The sequence below is a fragment of the Eptatretus burgeri genome, chromosome 17 (genome assembly GCF_056783735.1).
Source record: "Eptatretus burgeri isolate ZD-2024b chromosome 17, Ebu_testis_v1, whole genome shotgun sequence".
Classification (NCBI taxonomy): domain Eukaryota; kingdom Metazoa; phylum Chordata; class Myxini; order Myxiniformes; family Myxinidae; genus Eptatretus; species Eptatretus burgeri.
The window spans coordinates 51807166-51830888 of record NC_140977.1 but is presented as its reverse complement, the minus strand read 5'-3'; the positions used below and the strand labels follow the sequence as shown (position 1 = coordinate 51830888).

General features: G+C 41.1%; 2 protein-coding genes across 3 annotated transcripts in view; both read right to left on the bottom strand.

The window, feature by feature from the left end:
* The window catches only part of LOC147010090 (protein FAM200C-like), a 527036-nt gene that overhangs the window by 263281 nt on the left and 240032 nt on the right, over positions 1–23723 (bottom strand). The gene's annotated exons all lie outside the window — the stretch shown is intronic.
* The window catches only part of LOC147010092 (glutamate receptor ionotropic, NMDA 2B-like), a 244428-nt gene that overhangs the window by 156137 nt on the left and 64568 nt on the right, over positions 1–23723 (bottom strand). The window contains exons 2-3 of the mRNA XM_085862546.1: positions 12625–13160; positions 12373–12426 (exon numbers count right to left, since the gene is read on the bottom strand). Coding sequence (XP_085718672.1) covers positions 12373–12426; positions 12625–13160 — 590 coding nt within the window. The remainder of the gene's footprint in view (positions 1–12372; positions 12427–12624; positions 13161–23723) is intronic.

Below are 23723 nucleotides of genomic sequence, written 5' to 3'. Positions count from 1 at the left end.
TAGGAGGTTGGTGGCAGGATTTGCACTCCGGCCTCTGTAAAACCCTTCATTCTACAAAACATTCCAAAAGAAGAAAAAAACCTGCAAAGCCACTCCGTGGGAGTACCTCCTGTGCAGCTGCCCTTCGTAGGGCAGCTCACCGGATGACGGGATTGGGGCAAAGCCTTCGGGACCCCCAATCTTTGATGATAGATGGGAAATCATGGGGTAACCTTCTTAGGTCAGATTACAGTAGTGTGTCGGGGTGGTGCTGAGGTGTCGTGCACCAGACGGCGGTCTCCTTGGGTTAACCTGAGGCAGTCCCTTCTTGTGGGTGCCTGGAATATCGTATCCCAAAGAGAGGATGATCACCTCTGTCTGTTATGAATCGCCAAGACTGCAACAACTACCGAGGGGTGACGCTGCTCTCAGTGCCGGGCAAGGTCTTTGCTTGGATAATCCTTCATCGGGTTCACCACAATCTGCTTGAGCACCAGCTTCCAGAGCAGTCTAGCTTTACACTAAAGAGGTCAACAATTGACCGTATCCTTGCTATTCGGGTCTTCACTGAATGCAGATGAGAGTTTCGGCAGTGGCTGCTTGCAGCATTTGTTGATCTCTGTAAAGCATTTGATTCAGTGAATCGGGATGCCCTCTGGAGGATTCTTGGTCTTTGTGGGGTGCCACCAAAACCAATCAATCTGATATTTGAACTATACTCTGGTACTGAGAGTGCTGTGAGATGTGGTGACACCAACTCTGACTTATTTCCAGTTATTACTGGCGTTCGTTAGGGGTGTGTACTAGCCCCAACTCTTTTCAGCACTTGTATGGACTGAATTCTGGGGAGGATGTCGGAGAATGTCCAGATCCCTGACCTTGATTTCGCAGATGATGCATTCATCTTTGCCGAGAATCTAGATATCCTTTTGGGGGCTTTCAAGGTGCTGAATGAGGAGTCGGAGCCTCTGGGATTACGGGTTTCCTGGGTCAAAACTAAGATCCAGGCTTTCATTGACATCTTGGATGCTGCTATCCTGTCTGTACCTGTTTATAGGCGTCTGTACCTGATGACGTCTGTACCTGTTTGTGGCGAGGATGTTGACGTCAGGAGAGATTCACTTACCATGGCAGTGATATTCATGTCTCTGCTGCCTGTAAGCCAGAGGTCAGCAGATGTCTGGATCGGGCCTGGGGAGTCACCGGAGCATGGGGTGTGGTGCTGCCGGTACGTGTGTGGGAGGATGAAAGGTTTTAGGTCTTTGGTGCTTCCAGTTTTGCTCTATGGATGTGAGACTTGGATTCTTACCAGGGACCTGAGATGGAGACTTAATTCCTTTGGAACCAGGTCTCTTTAGAGAATCCTTGACCATCACTGGTCAGACTTTGTGTCCAACGAGCGGTTGCTGAGAGAGACTCAAATGAGATTTGTTATCTGCCTAGTCCATGAGTGTCAGCTGCGGATGTATGGACATGTGGCTCGTTTTCCTGCTTCAGATCCTACTCACCAGATTCTCTCAGCGTGGGAGTCACGTGAGTGGAGGAGGCCAATGGGCTGACCACGTGTTTGTGGTTGCAGCAGGTTGATCGGCATCTCAAGGAGATGGGGATGTGCCAGGCATCTGCCTGGGTGATGGCCATACAGAAGCCCCTGGAGTACCAGCGGAAAGTGGATGCAGCGACGCGCTGCTCCGGCACATGCTCCCATACCTGACCTGAACTGACTCTCTCTTCCCTCTCTCTCTCCCACCCCTCCCCGTGTCTCTCTCTCTCTCTCTCTCTCTCTCTCTCTCTCTCTCTCTCTCTCTCTCTCTCTCTCTCTCTCTCTTCAACCCTCCCCTTTCCACCCCCTTTACTCTCTCCTTCCTCTCCCTCTGTCTCGCACTGCTCTCCCACTCTTGAATTTAAAATGGCTTCTCCAGAGTGTTGCATGTACGAATACAATTCGGAGTGAGCCAACCGGAGAGGTGCAAAGGTCGCTACATGTGCGAGCATGAATGAATGCAGGCAGGCAGGCCTTTGTCAGGTAGATAGCGTCGGTTTTAAATGTTTCAACCCGGTTTTATAAAGAACCCGGCGGTTAAAAAAACAATGTTGCCGTTTGGGTGCATTATATTGCTATTCCCTTCCCCTTCCCTCACGCTGCCTTCCCTTCCCTTCCCCTCATGCTCCCTTGCCTTACCTTCCCTTCATACTGCCTTCCTTTCCACTCACGTTGCCTTCCCTTCCCCTCATGCTCCCTTCCTTTACCTTCCCCTTATACTGCCTTCCTTTCCACTCACGTTGCCTTCCCTTCCCATCATGCTTATCTCCTCCCAAACCCCCTCCCCTCTCCACCTCACATGGACCTCTCGAGGTGGTCTCTGCATGCTCTATGAACATGCTGTTTTAACATGCATACTAAGACAACTCCAAGGGAGTGTGTGAATAAAAACTGGGTGTTTGGGTAAAGTTAAACATCCCTTTTGAAAATAAATAATGGCCTTATTTAATTAAAACTAAAAGAAGCTCTATCCTTGCTCTCCCTCGCAGGGGTCTTAAGCTTTGTTTCGACCTGCTTAAAAACGCCTTGCCTTGAAACAGACCACATAGGCCTCTGGTGTACATTTTAAGACTGAAGACGTTTTCTATCATTAAATGAAGGTACGGTTTTGAGGAAACAAAGATACACTTTGTTTAAACCCATGCAGAGGAAACGAGATAATGCATGTTTTGTTCGCAGACTTGGAGATTTTCTCCGATGACCTCTCACTAACAAGTTAAAGTATATAATTGATTAAAGGAATCGGATTTGAGGATCGGATTTCGATTAAAGTAAATCTGGAGTGAAATCTGAAAATGTTAAGAAATTAGCGACGTCGCTGTTTTTGTCGTTGTGTCCCATGACCAATCAGCTTCTGTAATGTATCATCTGCAGCACCAACATTGCTCTTCACAGGTTCAGGAAGTGGTGAGATCATTTGTGAAGATGACAAGATCACAAGACCGATAACGGACATGATCAAGGTGCCTCCGGACGACTGGATTGTCCTCGAGTTTGATCTTGTAGGACAACGGTCCCTCGTTTTTGTGAACCCTCCCTGGTCGCCAAGCCTTTCCGCGACCAAAGTTTTTCACACAAAGTCTGGCAGACAGTCTACTCCTATACTGGTTATAGTAGATATAGACGGATGGACCATGGAAATGGAGGTAGACACGGGTGCTGCCGTCTCACTCATGAGTGAAGCATCTTTCCGTAACCTGTGGGGGAATTCTGAACAACCCAGCCTCCGTCGGTCCCCGATCCGACTCGCTACATATACCGGTGAGTCAATACAAGCTCATGGGTAGTGTGATGTCACAGTAACCTATGGCAGCAACACTCACCAATTACAACTCTTGGTCGTCCCCGGGGATGGACCCACACTTCTCGGACGAAACTGGCTCGATGTTGTCAAACTAAATTAGGAACACATCCATCGACTGCAGGCTTCCAAACCACCGACCGTACGACAACACCTCCTCACGAGACACCCGGACGTCTTCAAGGATGAACTCTGGACATTGAAGGGTTTCACTGCCAAGCTCAATGTTGAGAAAGATGTGAAGCCAATTTTCTGCAAAGTACGCCCTCTTGCCTTGCAAGAGAAGGTTGATGCAGAATTAGCCAGACTGGAAAGGTTAGGTGTCATTGAGTCCGTTCAGTACTCAAATTGGGCTGCTCCAGTTGTTCTTGTCGTGAAGGTAGACAAATCGATACGACTTTGTGGGGATTACAAAATGTCGATCAACAAATGTTCCTTCTTGGACAAATATCCCATCTTCATCACCATGTAATGCATCAAGCATGGAAAGCTGTTTGAATGAACCATCAATATTTTATTGTGCTCCACACACAGAAACCTCAGAACCATTCATGAGCCTCGGCCTCACCATCCAGTATAATCATTGCCAAGAAACTGCTTTAGCAGCACCAATGCTCTGCAGAGAGTACCTACTTCTTCTTCTGCATCTACTTCTTCGCCACAATTATTCCCACGTTCTTGTGGGGTTGGCTGGGGGAAGTTTGGCCCGTCTTACACAAACAAGCTGGTCAGGGCTGACATTCGACTAACCAGTATTTTTCACTCACCAGCATTTGGAATTTGGCCATGTTACAAGGAAATCGAACACAGGTGGAGGCCAGTCAGCCCATCATGCCTGCACGAACACCATACTAATTTATCTACACAAGATCCAAGGAAGAAAATGAAAGAAAAAGTTTTTGATTAATGAACTTTTTTTGTTTGTTTGTTTTTTTTGTAGTTTTTGTATTTTTTTCTTCCCCTCAGGGGAGGGGGCATGGGATGGGCTTAATTAAAAACACATATCAACCACACAACCCCCCTTGACGAGACCCCCCCGCCAACAGCACTCCGTACACAATCACCCATCAATGCTCAAACAACCTAAAAGTCTTGTCAACATCCCTGTACAGTGTACCCCTCTATCTCCATAACTTCCAGGTACCTATCTAATTCTAATTTAAACTTATCTACTTTTTCTGTTGTCACTACCTTTCCAGGAAGACCATTCCATGCATTAACTACTCTCTGAGTAAAAGTCCTCTATCTTGCTACTGTCTTAACTCTCCTCTTCTTTACACTCAGGCTATGGCCCCTGTTCCTATCACTGTCAACTCTTAAATAATTCATATGCACTTATTTTATCTATACCTTTCATTATCTTAAACATCTCTATAATATATCCTCATAACCGCCTCCTTTCTTGTGTGAAAGCCCTGTCTCCATCAGTCGCTCCTCATAGCCGAGTCGAGCTTGGCCCGGAATCAATCTAGTAACCCTGCGCTGAACCCTCTCTATGGCATCGATGTCCTTCCTGAATTGTGGTGTTCAGAACAGCACACAATATTCTAGATGTGGCCCCCACTAAATTCCTGTACAACGTCAACACCACCTCTTTTGATTGAAAAATGATCCCCCTTCTAATACAACCTAAAACCCGACTTGCTTTACCTATAGCTACCTGGCACTGTGCTGCCTGCTTACCTCCCACATCTATTACCACCCCCAGATCCTTCTCCTCCTCCCTCCCTCCTCACACTTGTTGATGGTGATAGCTCGCCTCCTCTTTGTGAAGCACACCGTGGGATATTTGACGTCCACCAACTAATGCTGGCAGACGTGATTCCAGTTATATCATTAGTTCAACACCAGTTTAACATAATTCTTTACAGATAGACGACACACACATTGATGAATCACTCTGCCTGTGAAACACCGGGATGACAGTTTATAGCTGGGCAGAGATATAAAACCAGGCTGGACAGCTTACAGGCAAATGTAGCTCGAAAGAGTATGGTACATTAAAATCCACGAGGTATGAGGAAGTAAAACTGGACTCCATGTAAATGTAAGCCTCCTTATTTCCCCCCCCCCCCCCGCTTCCCATCAAGTCCCCCTACCAAACGCAAATTGAGAACCCCCCCACACCCCTTCCCTTCAAGTCACCCTACCAAGCTCAAGCCTAGACCCCCTACCCCTTTCCCACTAAGAAACACAAGTCAAGAACACCCCTTTCCCCAGCGCTGTATTGAGGCGCGGTGGTGATGGTTATGTTTAACACTCAAACAGTCAAAGATCTTCGGGGGTTTCACTCTCATGACAAGGTCACTTGCTCTAAGCTTTGGTCATATTTGCTCTCCCACCCTCCTCACTCTCTCTCTCTCCCTCCCCCCTCTCTCCCCCTTCCCCCTCTCTCTATCTCCCACTCCTCACTTTCTCCCACCTTTCTCCACCCCTCCCCCTCCAACCTCAATATTCCCATCAGCGAAGCGACGGGTGGTATTTGCTAATACGTATGTACATATTGCTGCAGACCCAGGGTCGGGGCAAGAAGACCACGAAGGGGGGGGGGGGGGGGAGCTACCTCTGGTTCCCACCAGACTCTCTGGAATCGCAGGCCATTACACACTGATAACTCCATGATACGGCGGGTTGCTAATCGACCGTGAACGCCAATAACTCAACCACGTGACTTCGGGTCCTCTGTCTAATGCAGCCGGTTACCTAAAATGGTCACGTGATGTAATTACTGGGGGACACACCTTTGGTACGCCTTGTTAAAACCGGATCACCTTTACTGGATCAGATTTAGCCAATTGTAACCTGCCAAGGACGTACCGGCTAGAAAACATATCGTTGGGGGATAACGTCCTGGCTCGGCTAGGATACGGTCTATGCTGGACCAATGAAGGAAAAGACAAAAACAAGCTGGGAACATTTCTACACAAGCATTTATTTACAATTAATCGAGGAAAGGTCTGTGGCACAGAGAATGGGATTATTATTATGTACAGCAGGGATAGCAAGGAATTTGTGGGGTGTGACAAAAGGCAAGCAATTTACAAAAGCAGACACAAAGCATCCCGTTAACAAGGTGTACCGAGGACTTATCCCGTTATATCTTCTACAATCTTAACTTATGCTACGACAGGCGCCATCACATAAACACACATACACACACAAACCCGATGAAGATTAGATAGCCAGAAGGAAGGAGAGCAGATGAGAACTAACGGCTTCACAATACCTGGCGCAGTCGGCCGACCAACACAACCCAGTACGCTTTGGGGGACGCTCCGCTTGTGTGATCCCACCTTAAGAGTCGGTGCATTATCTCCTGCTTAATCACTTTGCCGGGGCTTGTGGAAACGTGTGCTCCTCACTGGCCCAGATGAAAGTCTGTCGCACACCAACCCCGAGTGCAGATGCAGTGACAGGCACACAACGAGGTGCAGTGAAGAGAGGGCGGAGCAGAGAGGCAGAGAAGTGGGCGTGGCAAACAGGTGAGAAAGTGCAGGGAGAGAGAGGGGGGGGCGACAGCTATGCGATCCGCCTTTTATAAGCCCCGGGCAAAGGGTGGGGTGATGACCCGAAGCGACACTCCGTTAACCGAATAGTGTCCTTCCATTGGGCCCCAGCCCCAACCTCCCAGCCCCTGGGGCCAGAAGTGGCCTCATTCACACATCCGGCACGACACGGCCCGGACAGAGCTCCTGGGTCGTGTTCTGGCGACTGGACGAGGGTCGTGTCGGTCCCACATGCCTGTTTGGGGCATCCCCGGCGAGCTGCGGTTGATGCTGATAACGTGCTTGGCCCGTCCTCGCGCCACGTGGTCCGAGTGGCCTGGGCCGCACAGCATGCCCGTTTGGTGGTGAATTGCATTGATGCAGAGGTGCGTGGAGGCGCAGGGTGATTTTTCCTATGTGCGGGAGATGTTGGTGGTCGAGGTGTTCAGCTTCTGCTGAGCGAAGGTTGAGTAACGTGAGACGCCGTTGTAAATCGGCGTGCAGATTTGAATGAAAGGGCGCGTCATGCGTGTCCTGTACAGTGTTGGTGGTGGGTCTCTCATAGGGTGGCTGCCTGGGTGCAGTGCCTGCTTCGATTTGTGTCATGGATAAAAGGAAAGGGTTGGATGGAAATCAGGATTGAAAAGAAGATAGAGATAAAATTATTCAACTGAGCTATGAGACCCAGGCAATGCACTTCATCCCGTTAACCCATTAGACATGAGGGGAAGGTCTGACTGCATGAAGACTAACAAAATAACTGCCTGGGGATCACTGTATGTTGGGTGCCATTGCCTTAGAGGCATGCGGTTTTGCAGAACCGTAACAATATATACTGTATATCCAATGTATAAAGCTCATTCTAACCACTGATTCACTGACTCACATTAAAGATCGATACCTTCTGGGTGACGGAGAAGCTGAAATTTTGTGTGCTGATGGACATCGAAGCCGATACACTGGAAAAATTCTAGAACCGTCGGAAAGCTTCCATAAATGGAAAAAAATTATATATATATATATATATATATATATATATATATATATATATATATATATATGAAAAAAGAAATAAAAAAAACAAATGCAGGTGAGCGACCCGAGACAATGGGGCAGCACGTTTCGTTATTGCTTACAACGTGTTAGCATACACCTGCTAAGATATATATATACATATATATATATATATATATATATATATATATATATATATATATATATATATATATATGTTTGGTACTACAGAACTTTAATATGGATACAAACAAACATGACATAATAATGACCGAAGCTTTTCGTGCTGCACTCTTCAGGGTAAAAAAATTGCAGCAAGTGAAGGAGGAAGTGAAGGCGCGCGCTTTATACGCAGGTCTCAATAAGGTAGACACTGATTGGTTCAACCGTAATGACGGTTCAACGGATTAACCGTGATGTCATTTCGGTTGAACCAATCAGCGCCTACCTTATTGAGACCTGCGTATAAAGCACGCGCCTTCACCTATCACTATGGGCCTATCACTTCACCATGGTCGACTACTCAGTGGTCTCTGTCTTCTTCTGCCTCCTTTCTGGTCTTGCACCCTCTGCCCTATTTGTGCTTTGTCCCCCCATGTATGTACAGGACGCACGCGGTACACCAGCAACCCGCTCCTGGTGAAACTGCCAAAATCCAGACCCACTGCTCACATCCACTCATTCATTCCTTTTTTCACACACCTGTGGAACCAACTTCCACATTCTCTTCAATATCATCCTTCCCTCCAGGTCTTCAAAGACAGCTGTTCACCACCATGTCAAATCATCCCCCATCCAAAGCAATCAGGCAATGATATTTTCTACACCTGTGAAATCATCCCCGACCATCCCAACATTTTGCTTCTATAACCATCTTGTCCACCCCTTGCATTCTCCCATACCCCTCATCATTACCTGCATCCCTTGTTTGTCTGACTCCATCTATTTACTCCATCCACCCTGCTTTTGGTGTCTCCCCTTTCTCCTACTGCTGTTCTTTTTGTTATGTTGCATCCTGATCCGTTATGTGTTCTCGCTCTTCCATGAGTCTTGACTATGTAAAAAAAAAATAAGAATAAATGAAGCAGTTCCAATCATCGTTGGCTCTGAGAGTGGAGGAAGTCAGTAATGCAAGAGTGGAGTTGACCTTGGATTCCATAGGCAGACAGTTTTGAGAGTAAGGTGGGATACCAGACTGTATCAAAAGCTCAATATATGTCCAGTCATGGCTAAATGTTACATTGGAGATCAAACTGACCCGTTGTGAAGGAGAAACGCACCCCAAAATAGTTTGTGCTAATGACATTACTGGTGGCCAATGTGGAACTGCAGAGTAAAAGGACAAGCTATGACCATCTTGTAGCTTTAACTTGTTCAAAAGAGCCCATCACAAGAAATATCTGAGAATATCGAGGTAACCGTCCTGCCTGGTCTCTTCCTAGTGTTTAATGGTTTGGTTGCATGCTTGGGATCCTTGGGTCCTGAGTTCAAATCCTGCTCGGCAATTGAATTAATACTAGGTGGGGTTGACTCAGCCTGTCATCTTTCTGAGGTTGGCAAAATGAGACCAGCTTGCTGGGATGATTGAGCCATTTGAGTGTCCTGTATTGGAGTGGTGACCTGTCCAGGATTGTGCCCAAGAGCCCAGGAGACTGCTTTGGCAGCACCGATGCTCTGTACAGAGTATGGTCTCGATATTTGGATGCCTGGTCTGGTTATGTGAAGAAAGTTCACGTAAATTGTGATTGTGGCTCTCAGGACAACCAAGGCAGTGCTGCCTAAACTCTTCTGAACAATCACTTACAAACCTCCTGAGATATGAATGAGTTAATTCAGACTCAGAATAATTTATGAATGATTCAAAGCAAGTGGAACAGGTCAAACATCATTTGTTTTAAAACTGCACTTTGACTTCCAACGCTTGCTCTCCTAATTAGCTCCAGTGAGAGGACTTGTGCACTCATTTCAAGTCTGCGGGAGAGCTCTTGAAGACGGCAACCAAGAAAAACTGAAACAATGGAAAACAAACGTTTTTCCTCGATTCTTTTGCTATCCATTGATAGATGATGATAGCTGTTAGCTATCCTTGAGTGATGATGATGCTTTTATTATGTGTGCGGCCAGCCGAAGTAACACTGAGAACATCAAGCGGAGAGCAACACCGATGATTGGGTACCAAGTCAAACAATTGATTTCCTGGCATTTCACAGCTGCATCATTCCAAGGGATGGGATGAGGGGAGGAAACTTGTAAGTAAGATGGTTGTGTTAGCTGGCGTTAATGGGGATAGAAAAGATTGTGGTTGGGATGAGGGTTGACATGAGATGCGAGTACACTGCTTGCTTGAGAACCCTGGAGGGAAGAGTGTGATTGAACTGTTTTAGGAAGGTGGTTCCACAATCATGATAAAATCGTTACAAAGCAGCCCTGTGTATGTTGGGCCAGGAGTTTTAAGCATGAAGTCGGTTCAAGCATGGAAATACTATGCAGTGAGAGATTGGTCCGTTAGCGAAGGAAAGAGGGAAAAAGAACAATTTGGAATATCCATGACATAGGGTTGAAAACAGGGAAGAGCACTTCGTTTGTTGCATCTCCAGCAACGCGAGCAAGAAATTGGGAAACCTCACTGTGTGAGTGAAAAAGTTACAAAACCGTCCTTCCATTGTAAGTTTACACTTATACATAGCCAAAAACGAAGGTTATACACTGTCTTAATCGCATCCTCAACCCTAAATTTGTGCTGAGAGTTCATCACATCCATTCATCGAAATACGTACAGAGTGTTCATGACATCCCAATGTGTACAGCTTGTTCATCACATCATGTAGGCTAAATGTGTACAGCTTGTTCATCACATCATATAGGCTAAATGTGTACAGTTTGTTCATCACATCATATAGGCTAAATGTGTACAGCTTGTTCATCACATCATGTAGGCTAAATGGGTACAGCTTGTTCATCACATCATATAGGCTAAATGTGTACAGCTTGTTCATCACATCATGGAGGCTAAATGGGTACAGTTTGTTCATCACATCATGTCAGCTAAATGTGTACACCTTGTTCATCACGTCATATAGGCTAAATGTGTACAGCTTGTTCATCACGTCATGGAGGCTAAATGTGTAAAGCTTGTTCATCACATCATGGAGGCTAAATGTGTACACCTTGTTCATCACGTCATATAGGCTAAATGTGTACAGCTTGTTCATCACGTCATGGAGGCTAAATGTGTAAAGCTTGTTCATCACGTCATATAGGCTAAATGTGTACAGTTTGTTCATCACATCATGTAGGCTAAATGTGTACAGCTTGTTCATCACGTCATGGAGGCTAAATGTGTAAAGCTTGTTCATCACGTCATATAGGCTAAATGTGTACAGTTTGTTCATCACATCATGTAGGCTAAATGTGTACAGCTTGTTCATCACGTCATGGAGGCTAAATGTGTAAAGCTTGTTGATCACGTCATATAGGCTAAATGTGTACAGTTTGTTCATCACATCATGTAGGCTAAATGTATACAGCTTGCTCATCACATCATATAGGCTAAATGTGTACAGCTTGTTCATCACGTCATATAGGCTAAATGTGTACAGTTTGTTCATCACATCATGTAGGCTAAATGTGTACAGCTTGTTCATCACGTCATATAGGCTAAATGTGTACAGCTTGTTCATCACGTCATATGGGCTATATGTGTACAGCTTGTTCATCACGTCATATGGGCTAAATGTGTTCAGCTTGTTCATCACATCATATAGTCTAAATGTGTACAGCTTGTTCATCACATCATATAGTCTAAATGTGTACAGCTTGTTCATCACATCATATAGTCTAAATGTGTACAGCTTGTTCATCACGTGATATAGTCTAAATGTGTACAGCTTGTTCATCACATCATGTCGGCTAAATGTGTAAAGCTTGTTCATCACGTCAAAAGGGCTAAATGTGTCCAGCTTGTTCATCACATCATATAGTCTAAATGTCTACAACTTGTTCATCATGTGATATAGTCTAAATGTGTACAGCTTGTTCATCACATCATATGGGCTAAATGTGTCCACCTTGTTTATCACGTCATATAGTCTAAATGTGTACAGCTTGTTCATCACGTGATATAGTCTGAATGTGTACAGCTTGTTCATCACGTCATATGGGCTAAATGTGTACAGTTTTTTCATCACATCATATGGGCTAAATGTGTACAGCTTGTTCATCATATCACATAAGGCGAAACGTGAACAGCATGTTCATCTTGTGTATACGTCTATCAGGATGTTCATCACATTATTTAGGGGAAAGGTGTTCATTGTGCTCATAACATCGTTAAGAACTTTCCAAACTAACATGTTCAATGGCAATATTATGGAAAGGTGACACAGCTTTGTTGAAGTTTCAGGAAAAACGATTGGTTGGACGAGTTGTTTCAGCAATACTTAAACCAACCCACTCCCTCCCTCCTCCCTCCATCCCCCCTCCTCCCACACCCAATTATTTTCATGAATGCCCAAATGTTTTTCAATGCCACACTCCTGTGATTTGCCTACCTTCCCAGACCGTGAGGAACACTTCCTTCACCTTCTGGCTTGTTGTAACAGCCTCTGTGGATGGAAATATAATCTCAGCTTATTTGCATCACATCTCCATTCATGCACCAAATCAATGAACCAGAAAAAGCCAAATAATTACAAACATTTCACCAATCATTTAGCAAACTCACAACGAATTCATCAGTGGCAAACTAATCATCCATCTGGACGACGATGAGCGAATGCATTGCAATCGTAAAGTATACCCACCGGGGACTCGTGCGGTCGGCTTCGGAGGCACGGGTGAACCCGACAGCCAGCAGTTGCACAGCGTCGTTGATCCGTTGAACCAGCGGGTATTCCCAGATGTCAAACGAGATGGACAGTAAGCCCGAAGGGTACACCGGGTGTACGTTGAAGGGGTCTCCGGCACTCAGCTCATATCCGATCCATACATACCCGGGGTCTGTCATTCCAATCCGCTTGGCCACCTCGAAGAGGTGTCGCGATTCTTGCCTCGAGCAGAAGAGCACAATCACCTTTGTGTGGATGCGTTTCAGTAACGTCTCCATGGTTGATTCGTCATCATCCGAACTCATGGCCATGGACACGGTGTCCTGGATGCGCCAGCCCACGAAGCTGTTTGCTGTGATGTAGCGCAAGTCGCGAAGGAGTTCCCGGTACCCCGGCCAGAAGCTCGTGATGACGGAAAAGTGGGTCCAGTCGTACTGCTCGAGCATGCGGGTGATGATGCGCGCCAGTTGATGCACGGATGTACCGAACTGCAGCAAGGTTGAACCGTGCTCCTAGGAAGAAGGATAGGGACAAGACAGGACTTTGTGAGATTTTAGATCATGTGGACTTGACAGTTTAAAAAATACTACTATGAGAAAAGGTCAGGATTTGTGTCCATCTTGCTGGACAAAATTTCGGGGCAATGCATATTTAAGGAGGAAATCTCATAAAGGGACATCTATCTACTCATGAATGTCATCTACTGGATTTGATGGAAGAAGTGCAGTGGAGGAATTGGGGGGGGGGGGTAAACTGATGAAGAATAACAAAGAAACAACAGCATGGAGTCTTCTTTTTTTCGTATGCGGCACAAGGCTGCGGGGTGGCATCACTGGTTGAGGGCATGGCTGTACCGCTGATGCAGTGCCCTCTATAGGTTAGGGCAGGAATTTGGAATTTGTTCAGAATGCTGGCAATAGCTCGCTTATTCTTCCCTAAAGGACACCGTGTGGTCTTTAACATGCACCGACTACTGAACGATAGAGTAAAGGGAGGGTAGAGAAGTTGGAAAGAAGAAGAGGGGTGTGGAAGGGGACCACCATTTTCCAAATGTATTGTCGCCTCGGAAGCTCACAAATGTGATATGCTTCCGTGCCAAGATATTGAATTTCACGAACGGCCGAAAGGTAGCTGAATTTTGTCGGTGGCACACGTGGGTGGTGGGAGGATGGAAAATGTTTCTTTTCTTTATAAGGGTTTATTTATAATGTAATGGAAGAAAGAGATACGGTGACAAGAGGTGGGTGGGACGTGGAAAACGGAACAAATTAAGCGAGTCAAAAGACATGAGCGGGGAGAAGGGAAAGACAGCTTATATACAATGCAATGAAATAAAACCCTATTCCCACGAAGCATCACAGACCACACTCTTGCTAAACAATTGGGAAAGTAGACGAGGGTTTGTATTGGCACAGGCTGGTTGAGAGCCCACAGCGATACGATTGAGCAACTGGGCCCACGAAGTCAAGAGGTGGCGAAGGTGAGGAGCGATGTAAGCGAGGGGCGATGAAGGTGAGTGATAAAAGAGATGCAAGATGGCACTTTCAAAATGATGATCACCAGAGGTCAGGGCTGATGTGTCTCGTCCCCTGAAATGTGCTGATCGTATTCTCTTTGCGTCTTGCGAACCAGTCCGACCCTCCCTGACCTTGAGCCCAACTCAGTAGGGTGAATATACTGGTTCTGGCTCACTTTTCCCCATGTAAATGAATGGGGGATTTTCAGCGATTCATATTTTTTTTCCCTAAAAATAAACCCCCTTTTTATCCCAAGGTATATTTATTTGTCTCCCCTTTTAACCTGGGGACACTTTTTTTTCAAATAATCCATACAATAAGATAAAGATTTGTTTAAGGTGATTCGAAAAAAATATCTGAAACGTCTAACCCTCGGGACACTCTTTATCAAATAACCGATGCATATTGTTTAGCTCACTCATTGAACCTATAAACATTTGTTCATTCTCAAATTCCTTCAATAGTTTAATTTTCTTTGCACAATAATCCCCATCTAAAATATTGAAAAACAAAACATTTGAATCTTTATATTTTTTAAGATACCCCCTTTTGTGCCATTACGAAATGATAAACTTCTCTTAATGATCTCATCTGGCCACCGCCCGAGTTGCAAATCATTTTTGTGTATAAACCATGCCATAAAAAAAGTTTTGTTTCAAATGTTTTCAGTTCATGCCGTGAAAATGAGGAAGTGTTTTTTTGACACGGTCGTGCTGTGAAAATGAGGAAGTGTTTTTGGACAGTCATGCTGTGAAAAAAAAACAGGAACTATTCTGTGAGACAAGGTCTCGTGTTTATATTTTATCTCAGAACACGAACTGAAAACATGTTTAATCAAAACCATTTTAGGGTATTTTAAGTATGTTTTAAAAATGATTCATACAATTTGAGAATATATCTCCCAGTTATTTTCCAAGCTGTCTCACCCGAAGCGTCATTTCCTGTGGCCACACCCAATGATTAAGCAATCTCCTCATCGTTGCTTTATAAGTGATTCGCCAGACAAAGTTTCTGCCAGACGGGATTTTCATTTTTACAACTGAGACATGAGCGATCTTTCTTCCGCGAACAAAACAGCTCAACACAAAGTTGGTAAGCCTGTGTATTGGTTCCTCTTTGAACGATGAAGCAATTGATTATAAATTAAATCGTGATAATTCTGATATATATTTTTTTCTTGGCAGGTCCTTGGAAGAAGAGCAGTTTACATATCACGACGAGGTGCATGAAATTAATGCTCTTATTGAAGAGGTCAATCATCTTAGAAGAGAATTGAAAAACATTTTTAAAGACTGACACGACGTCTTATCACGGCCTCTGATCTTTTTGCCATCTTGTACCAATGGTAAAAAAAAACTGAGACATGGACCCACTCTCTTCCGATGAAGATAACAGCTCACTACAAAGTTGGTAAGTTTGTGTATGGTTTCCTCTTTGAACAATGAAGCAATTGATTATAAATTAAATCGTGATAATAAGAAAATATATATTTTTTCCTGGCAGGTCCTTGGAAGAAGTGGAGTTTACATATCACGATGAGGTGCATCAAATGAATGCTCTTATTGAAGAGGTCAATGATTTTAGAAGAGAATTGAAAAACATTTATAATGACTGGTATGAAGTCTTATCACGGCCTCTGATCTCGAATAAATTAAACCAATGGTGAGACACGTGTGTGTGTGTGTATATATATATGTGTGTCTGTGTGTGTATATATATATGTGTGTCTGTGTGTGTATATGTGTGTATGTGTGTGTGTCTCTTTCCCTGTCTGTCTCTCTCTATCTCTCCCTGTCTGTCTCTTTGTATCTCTCTCTGTCTTTCTACCTACCTCTCTCTGTCTGTCTCTCCATCTATACCCTTGACTTATTATTTTATTTTTTTTTCAGCTCGATCACACAACATCAGCTGTTGAAGCAATGTGGTACAACACATGATTTTCTGGAGGTAAATGTTTCTGAATTATTATTTAGTTATTCTTTTATTAATATCACTCTCTCTTTGGAATGTCATCTTATGTTGGTTGCATCCTTAGTTTGGACGCGGTTTTGCCAGTACACTGGAATTCATTTTATTGGCCTTGAAAGGATGACAGGCTGAGTCGGCCTCCTGGTGTGTTAATTTAGTGGTCAACGAGGTTTGAACTTAGAACCAACACCAGGCTTACTCATAATACCATGTAATTATCTTTATAAAACCTAATTATTATCCACCTTTTGTTTCAAAACAGAATATGGTGTCTGAGTTTCAACATCACAAGACATCTGAAGAAGATTGCTGGGAAAGATTATACATTCTCGCAAATGAATATTTAATATTTGCAATTTTGATTAATTATATTTGTTTTGTTTACAATTACTTGATTTTGAATTTCAAAAAAAGGATTAAGACATGAAGGGGGGGGTAGGTGCGCTCCCCCAATGACCCATCACCCCCTCATCCCACCCTCCCCTCCCCATGTGTGTGTGTGGGGAAGGGTGGGGGTGGGATGAGGGAGGTGGTGGGTCAAAGGTGGGGGGCGCACAGGGGGATGAGGGGGTGGGGCTTGTGTGGGAGGGGCTTGTGTGGGTGGGGTTTATGTGGGCGGGGCTTCGGTGGCTTATGTGGGAGGGGTGAATGTGGATGAGGTTTGTGTGGGTGGGGCTTGTGTGGGTGGGACTTGTGCGGGCGGGGCCTCGGTGGGAGGGGTTTGTGTGGGTGGAGCTTGTGTGGGAGGGGTTTATGTGGACAGGGTTTATGTGGGTGGAGCTTGTGTGGGAGGGGTTTATGTGGACAGGGTTTATGTGGGCAGGGTTTATGTGGGCAGGGCTTCGGTGGGGCTTATGTGGGTGGAGCTTGTGTGGGAGGGGTTTATGTGGGCAGGGTTTATGTGGGCGGGGCTTCGGTGGGGCTTATGTGGGAGGGGTGAATGTGGATGAGGTTTGTGTGGATAAATGGATGGGTGGAGAGATGGGTGGATGGGTGGATGGGTGGAGCTTGTGTGGATGGGTGGATAATTTTTTAATTAAATAAACATGTTGTGTGTGGGGAACTAATTAACTAATCACTAATTATGTGAATATGATGAATATGGGTGGAGCTTGTGTGGGGTTTGTGTGTGTGGAGCTTGTGTGGAGCTTGTGGGGGGTTTGTGTGTGGTGGGGTTTGTGTGGAGCTTGTGTGGGGTGGGGTTTCTGTGGGTGGGTTTTGTGTGGGCGGAGTCAAAAAATTTCAATTTATCTTTGTCTTTTGTAATTCCTGTGAATAAAATGAACCTAAAATCTCTTCCCCTTCCAAATCATATATCTTATAAGTCCAAGGAACCGTATCTATTACATCAACAATTTTAAAAAGTTCGTTCCTCCATCGTTTAGTATAACCCTTTTCAAAATGAGATTTCCACCTATATATTCTTACGATATCACCAACTTTGAACTTTGGTTTTCTGACATTAATCTCTTTTTCATATTTTAATTTTGTAAATGTTTCTGATGGTTTTATATTTGTTGACGTGTGAATCGTGTCATTATACTTATCCACAATATCCTGAATAAAAGATGACCATTGTTGTGAACCGAGTTGTGTGAATTTTTTATATAGTCTCTCTTTTAAGGTACGATTAAAACGTTCAACAACAACTGCCTTCCCTTCATTAAAGGTACTGTATAATGTAATACTGTTATTTTTTAGAAAATTCATAAATGTCTTGTTATAAAACTCTCTACCCTCATCAGTCCACAATTTTTTAGGTTTTCTCTTACTTTTATTAAATATCTGTTGAAAGGCTAACATAAGAGTATTACCTGTTTTGTTTTTTAATGGTACAACCCATGCGTATCTACTCCTCAAATCAATAACGGTTAAAGCATACTTGTACCCCTTATCATTATTGAGTTCAATCAAATCAGCAGACCAGATATAATCAACTTCCTTGGAATAAACTTTCCTTCTCTGAAACTTTGTGAATATTGGTTTATGTAATTCATCAGCTAATTGCTCTTCAGTCTTAATGACATCATTAGAGCCTATAAGTTTTTTGAATTTCCAAGTCCAAGTTTCAATTTAGCACTGATCATCTTTTTCACAATGAACCGATCAACTTTTTCTCTTAAGGTTGGATTTTGTATCAGAGACAAATTATACAACATTTCTCTATCGGCTTCATGCTTTTCTTCCAACGTTGTGGTATTCCCATAATCAATATCGTGTCTCATGCACACTTCATCAACCTTATTGATGGGTTGACTCCAGGATTTAGGATTGTCTGCCTCATCTAATCTTTTATCCAAGTTTGTGCCTGGACCACAGAAAGAATACCCTGGAAGATGTAATTCCCCTGGTATTCCAGGAGTTGTAAATTTACTTCCTGATAAAAACTTTTGTATATCTCCTCCTCGTTTGTGTTTGGAGATAAATTTATTTTTTTTTGAACCACACACCGAACATATACCTTTTTGTATAACCCTGTTATTTTTACTTTTAATATATGAAATATTTTTAGTATTAGTTTTCTTTTTACATTTGAGACAATAACTCATTTATTTATGTGAAAAATTCCTGCAGAGTGCAAAAACCTTTTTAGTTTCCAACATGCACATTTGAATCTTAATTTTTAAAACATAAAGAATCCTTAGAAATGCCTTCACTCTCTCCTCCATTTATTTAAGAAAAAAAATAAAAATGAAAAACTTGAATTAAAACGAATATCTTGTCGATGTCAATATTCTTGCCGAAAGTATTGCAAATAGACTTGTCAATTCTTTGTTTTCCTCCTCGGTGGGTTGAGTTATTTTCTGTAATACCACCAATCTTTTTTTAATCTCACTGGTTTCCATATTTTTATATTTATTTTGTCTCGCTCTTTCCTCCCTCTCTCTCTTCTCTCTCTCCTTCTCTCTCTTCTCCTTTTCCTCCTTCTCTCTCCTCCCTCTCCTTCTCTCTCTCCTCCTTCTCTTTCTTCTCCCTCTCCTCCTTCTCTCTCTTCTCCTTTTCCTCCTTCTCTTTCTTCTCCCTCTCCTCCTTCTCTCTCTTCTCCTTTTCCTCCTCTTCCCTCCCTTCTTCAACTCCTTCCTCATCCATTATTATCCTTGAATCACTTACACCCCATAGAATATCATACATATATTCATCAGGATTTCTTGTTATTCCTGTATCCAAAATAATTTTTTTTACAACAGGAAACCAATAAAATTTCTTTTGAATTTCTAAAAGAGCCTTACCTTTTCTTAACTTTATAATTTTTTCATTATTTAACATTCTCATTAAATCTAAAGTTGTCGGTTTATCAACATCAGCATAATGCCAATCTTTTATTGAAAACACCTCATTCTTATGTTGTAGAACATATTTATTAAAATACCGAATACCCTTTTCTTGAAGGTATGCTTGGACACAGAAATGATAATTTTCTTGAAACATTCTTTCCAGCATTTATGTATTAGAAATATATGTTAGAATAATATTATGGCACGAAACACCTCCCCAGACAAAACATCATACAAAAGAACGATTAAAACAACATTCAAAATATTGTAGTTATCATAAATCAGCTGTAATTACAATGCCTAAACCTGGTGAAAAGATTTCTTTTGAAGATTATAATAAATCTATCATGCACCCATTTGTGATTTCCACTGATTTTGAATGTATCCTTAAAAAGATAAATACTGCTTCTCCTAATCCAAAAGAACCATATACAAATAAATATCAAAAACATATTCCTTGTGGTTTCTGTTATTATATCAAATCATCTGTTGGAGAAAAGTATAACAAACTTGAACATTATAGTGGAAAAAAAGCTTCACAAGAGTTTGTAAAACGATTAGAAAAGGATTGTATAAGACTCACTAAATTAATGAAAGAAACAAATGAACCGATGAAATTAACCAAAGAAGAAAAATTAGAATTTAGAAAGAACAATATCTGTCATATTTGTGAGGGGGAAATTAAGGAGTCTAAAGTTAGGGATCATTGTCATCTTACTGGTAAATATAGAGGTCCCGCTCATTCCTGTTGTAATCTTAATTATAAATTACCTTCTTTTATTCCAGTCTTTCTTCACAACAGCGCCAACTATGATACACATCTATTTATAAATGAACTTTCAAAAACACCAGGGAATATTTCTGCCATAACAGTAAGATACCAGTAAGATGACAATGATCCCTAACTTTAGACTCCTTAATTTCCCCCTCACAAATATGACAGATATTGTTCTTTCTAAATTCTAATTTTTCTTCTTTGGTTAATTTCATCGGTTCATTTGTTTCTTTCATTAATTTAGTGAGTCTTATACAATCCTTTTCTAATCGTTTTACAAACTCTTGTGAAGCTTTTTTTCCACTATAATGTTCAAGTTTGTTATACTTTTCTCCAACAGATGATTTGATATAATAACAGAAACCACAAGGAATATGTTTTTGATATTTATTTGTGATATGATATGTTAAATAATGAAAAAATTATAAAGTTAAGAAAAGGTAAGGCTCTTTTAGAAATCCAAAAGAAATTTTATTGGTTTCCTGTTGTAAAAAAAATTATTTTGGATACAGGAATAACAAGAAATCCTGATGAATATATGTATGATATTCTATGGGGTGTAAGTGATTCAAGGATAATAAGGGATGAGGAAGGAGTTGAACAGCTTATAAGGTCCCGCTCATTCCTGTTGTAATCTTAATTATAAATTACCTTCTTTTATTCCAGTCTTTCTTCACAACAGCGCCAACTATGATACACATCTATTTATAAATGAACTTTCAAAAACACCAGGGAATATTTCTGCCATAACAAACACAAGTCAAAAGTATATTTCATTTACAAAAATGATATTCACAAAACCTTTAACTCGTATTAGGTTTCTAGATTCTTACAAGTTTATGGGAACACCACTAGCCTACCTCGCATCAAATCTAAGCTCCACGGACTCTTTTCCAAATCTTAATTCATTCTTTCCAAAAGAGGAAATTCTCACTAAAGAGGAAATTCAGATTAAAGAGAGAATTCAAAGTAAAGAGGAAACTCTAATTAATGAGGAAATTAATGAAGAAATTCTAACTGAAGATGAAATTCTAATTATAAAGAAAATTCGAACAATGAATGAAATTCTAACTAAAGAGGAAATTCTGATTAAAGATGAAATTCTGATTAAAGAAGGAATTCTTACGAGAGAGGAAATTCAAACAAGGAATGAAATTCAAAGTAAAGAGAAAATTCTTACAAGTAAGGGAATTTATCCTTATGATTATATGGATTCATTTATGAGATTTAAAGAAACACAACTTCCTTCAAAAGAAAGTTTCTATAATAACCTTTATGAAGAAGAGATAAGTGATAAGGAATATAAACACGCACAAGAAATATGGAAAATATTTAAGATAAAGAACCTTGGAGAATATCATGATTTATATCTAAAAACAGATGTTTTATTGTTAGCTGATGTGTTTGAAGCTTTTAGATCACTGTCATAATAAAAATTGTTATGGATTAGATCCTGCCCACTATTTCACAGCTCCTGGTTTAGCTTGGAGTGCAATGTTGAAAATGACAAAACAAGATATAGATTTAATCAGTGATGTTGATATGCTTTTGATGATTGAGAAGTCCAAGAGAGGTGGAATATCACAAGTATGTTCAAAAAGATATGCTAAAGAAAATAATAAATATCTTCCAAATTATGATAGTGAAAAAGATAGTAATTATTTGATGTATTTTGATGCTAATAATTTTTATGGATGGGCAATGTCTCAATCTCTGCCTTATGGTAAATTAGAATGGGTGAAAGAAAAGGATTATGAAAAGGCTTTGATGAATATTGTTATTTCTTCTCAAGAGGAATTGAATGACGAAGAAGAAGGTTATTATTTTGAAGTTGATTTGAGGTACCCGAGTGATCTTCATAATAAGCATAAAGACCTTCCTTTTGCATGTGAGAAAGAAACCCCAAAGAAAGAATGGTTCAGTGATTATCATAAAAGTTTTAATATTAAAGGCAAATCAACAGAAAAGTTATTAACAACATTCTAGGATAAAGAGGGATATGTTTTGCATCAGAGAAGCTTAAAACAGTTTTTGAGAGAGGATTGAGAGTAGCTAAAATTCATAGTTTTAAAATTTAAACAAAGTCCTTGGGTGAAGAAGTATATTCAATTCAATACAGATATGAGAGCAAATACAAAAGTAAAATTTGAAGGGGACTTTTATAAATTAATGAATAATGCTGTATTTGGAAAGACTATGGAAAATGTTAGAAACAGGCAAAACATTAGATTCGCAACATCTTGGAAAGAAGCTTCGAGATTGATAAATAAACCAAGTTTTGAGAGAGAAGAGGTTTTTTCAGAGAACTTTTCTGCAATTCATATGAAAAAGGAAAGTATTGTAATGGATAAACCAATTTATATTGGAACAGCAGTTCTTGATTTATCAAATATATTGATGTATGATTATTTGTATAATGACTTAAAGAAAGAGTATGGTGAAAATGTTTCATTGTTGTATATGGACACTGATAGTTTTATCCCAGATATAAAAACTGATGATGTTTATAAAGATATGAAGAAAAATATTGGAGTATATGATACAAGTAATTTCAGCAAGAAGAGTGAGTTATTTTCCAAAAAGAATGAAAAGGTTATTGGTAAGTTTAAGGATGAGTTGGGTGGAAAAGTAATGAGTGAGTTTATTGGATTGAGAGCAAAGGCATATGCTTATAAGTATGGTGATCAGATTGATAAGAGGTTAAAGGGAATAAAGAAATATGTAATAAAGAAATCAATAACTTTTAGAAATTATTATAATTGTTTGATGAATAAGAAAGAAGAATATAGGAAAATGAATACAATAAGAAGTTATAAACATAACATATATAGTGAAGAAGTAAATAAAAAGGCATTAGGAGCCTTTGATGATAAGAGATTTATTTTAGATAATGGAATAGATTGTGTTCCATATGGATATTGTATGATAGAGTGAATAGAATAGATTGTGTTTTAACGATGGGAAGATGGGTTAGGGTTTTTTAAGGGCTACCGCCGCGTTTTTTTGCAATATATAAATGGTCAAACCAAGTATTAATCAAACTAAAGAGTGGAGAAAATCTCAGTCTTGGTATATAAATGGAAAACATAATGAATGTGAAAAATATCAAATAAGTCTTATTGAAAAAATAACTAAAACAAAGGTAAATAAAACAAATAAGCGAATCAATTTAAAAAGTAGTAAGTTGGATGATGTAAAGAAAAAAATGAATATCCTTGAATGGACTGAAAACTTTGATGGTTATCAATTGAACAATGAAAAAACAATTTACTATAATCTCAAAATGATATGTGGCTCAGGAGGTGGTCAAACAAGAGCATTAAGAGAAGTTTATCATTTCGTAATGGCACAAAAGGGGTATCTTAAAAAAAATATAAAGATTCAAATGTTTTGTTTTTCAATATTTTAGATGGGGATTATTGTGCAAAGAAAATTGAACTATTGAAGGAATTTGAGAATGAACAAATCTTTATAGGTTCAATGAGTGAGCTAAACAATATGCATCGGTTATTTGATAAAGAGTGTCCCGAGGGCTAGACG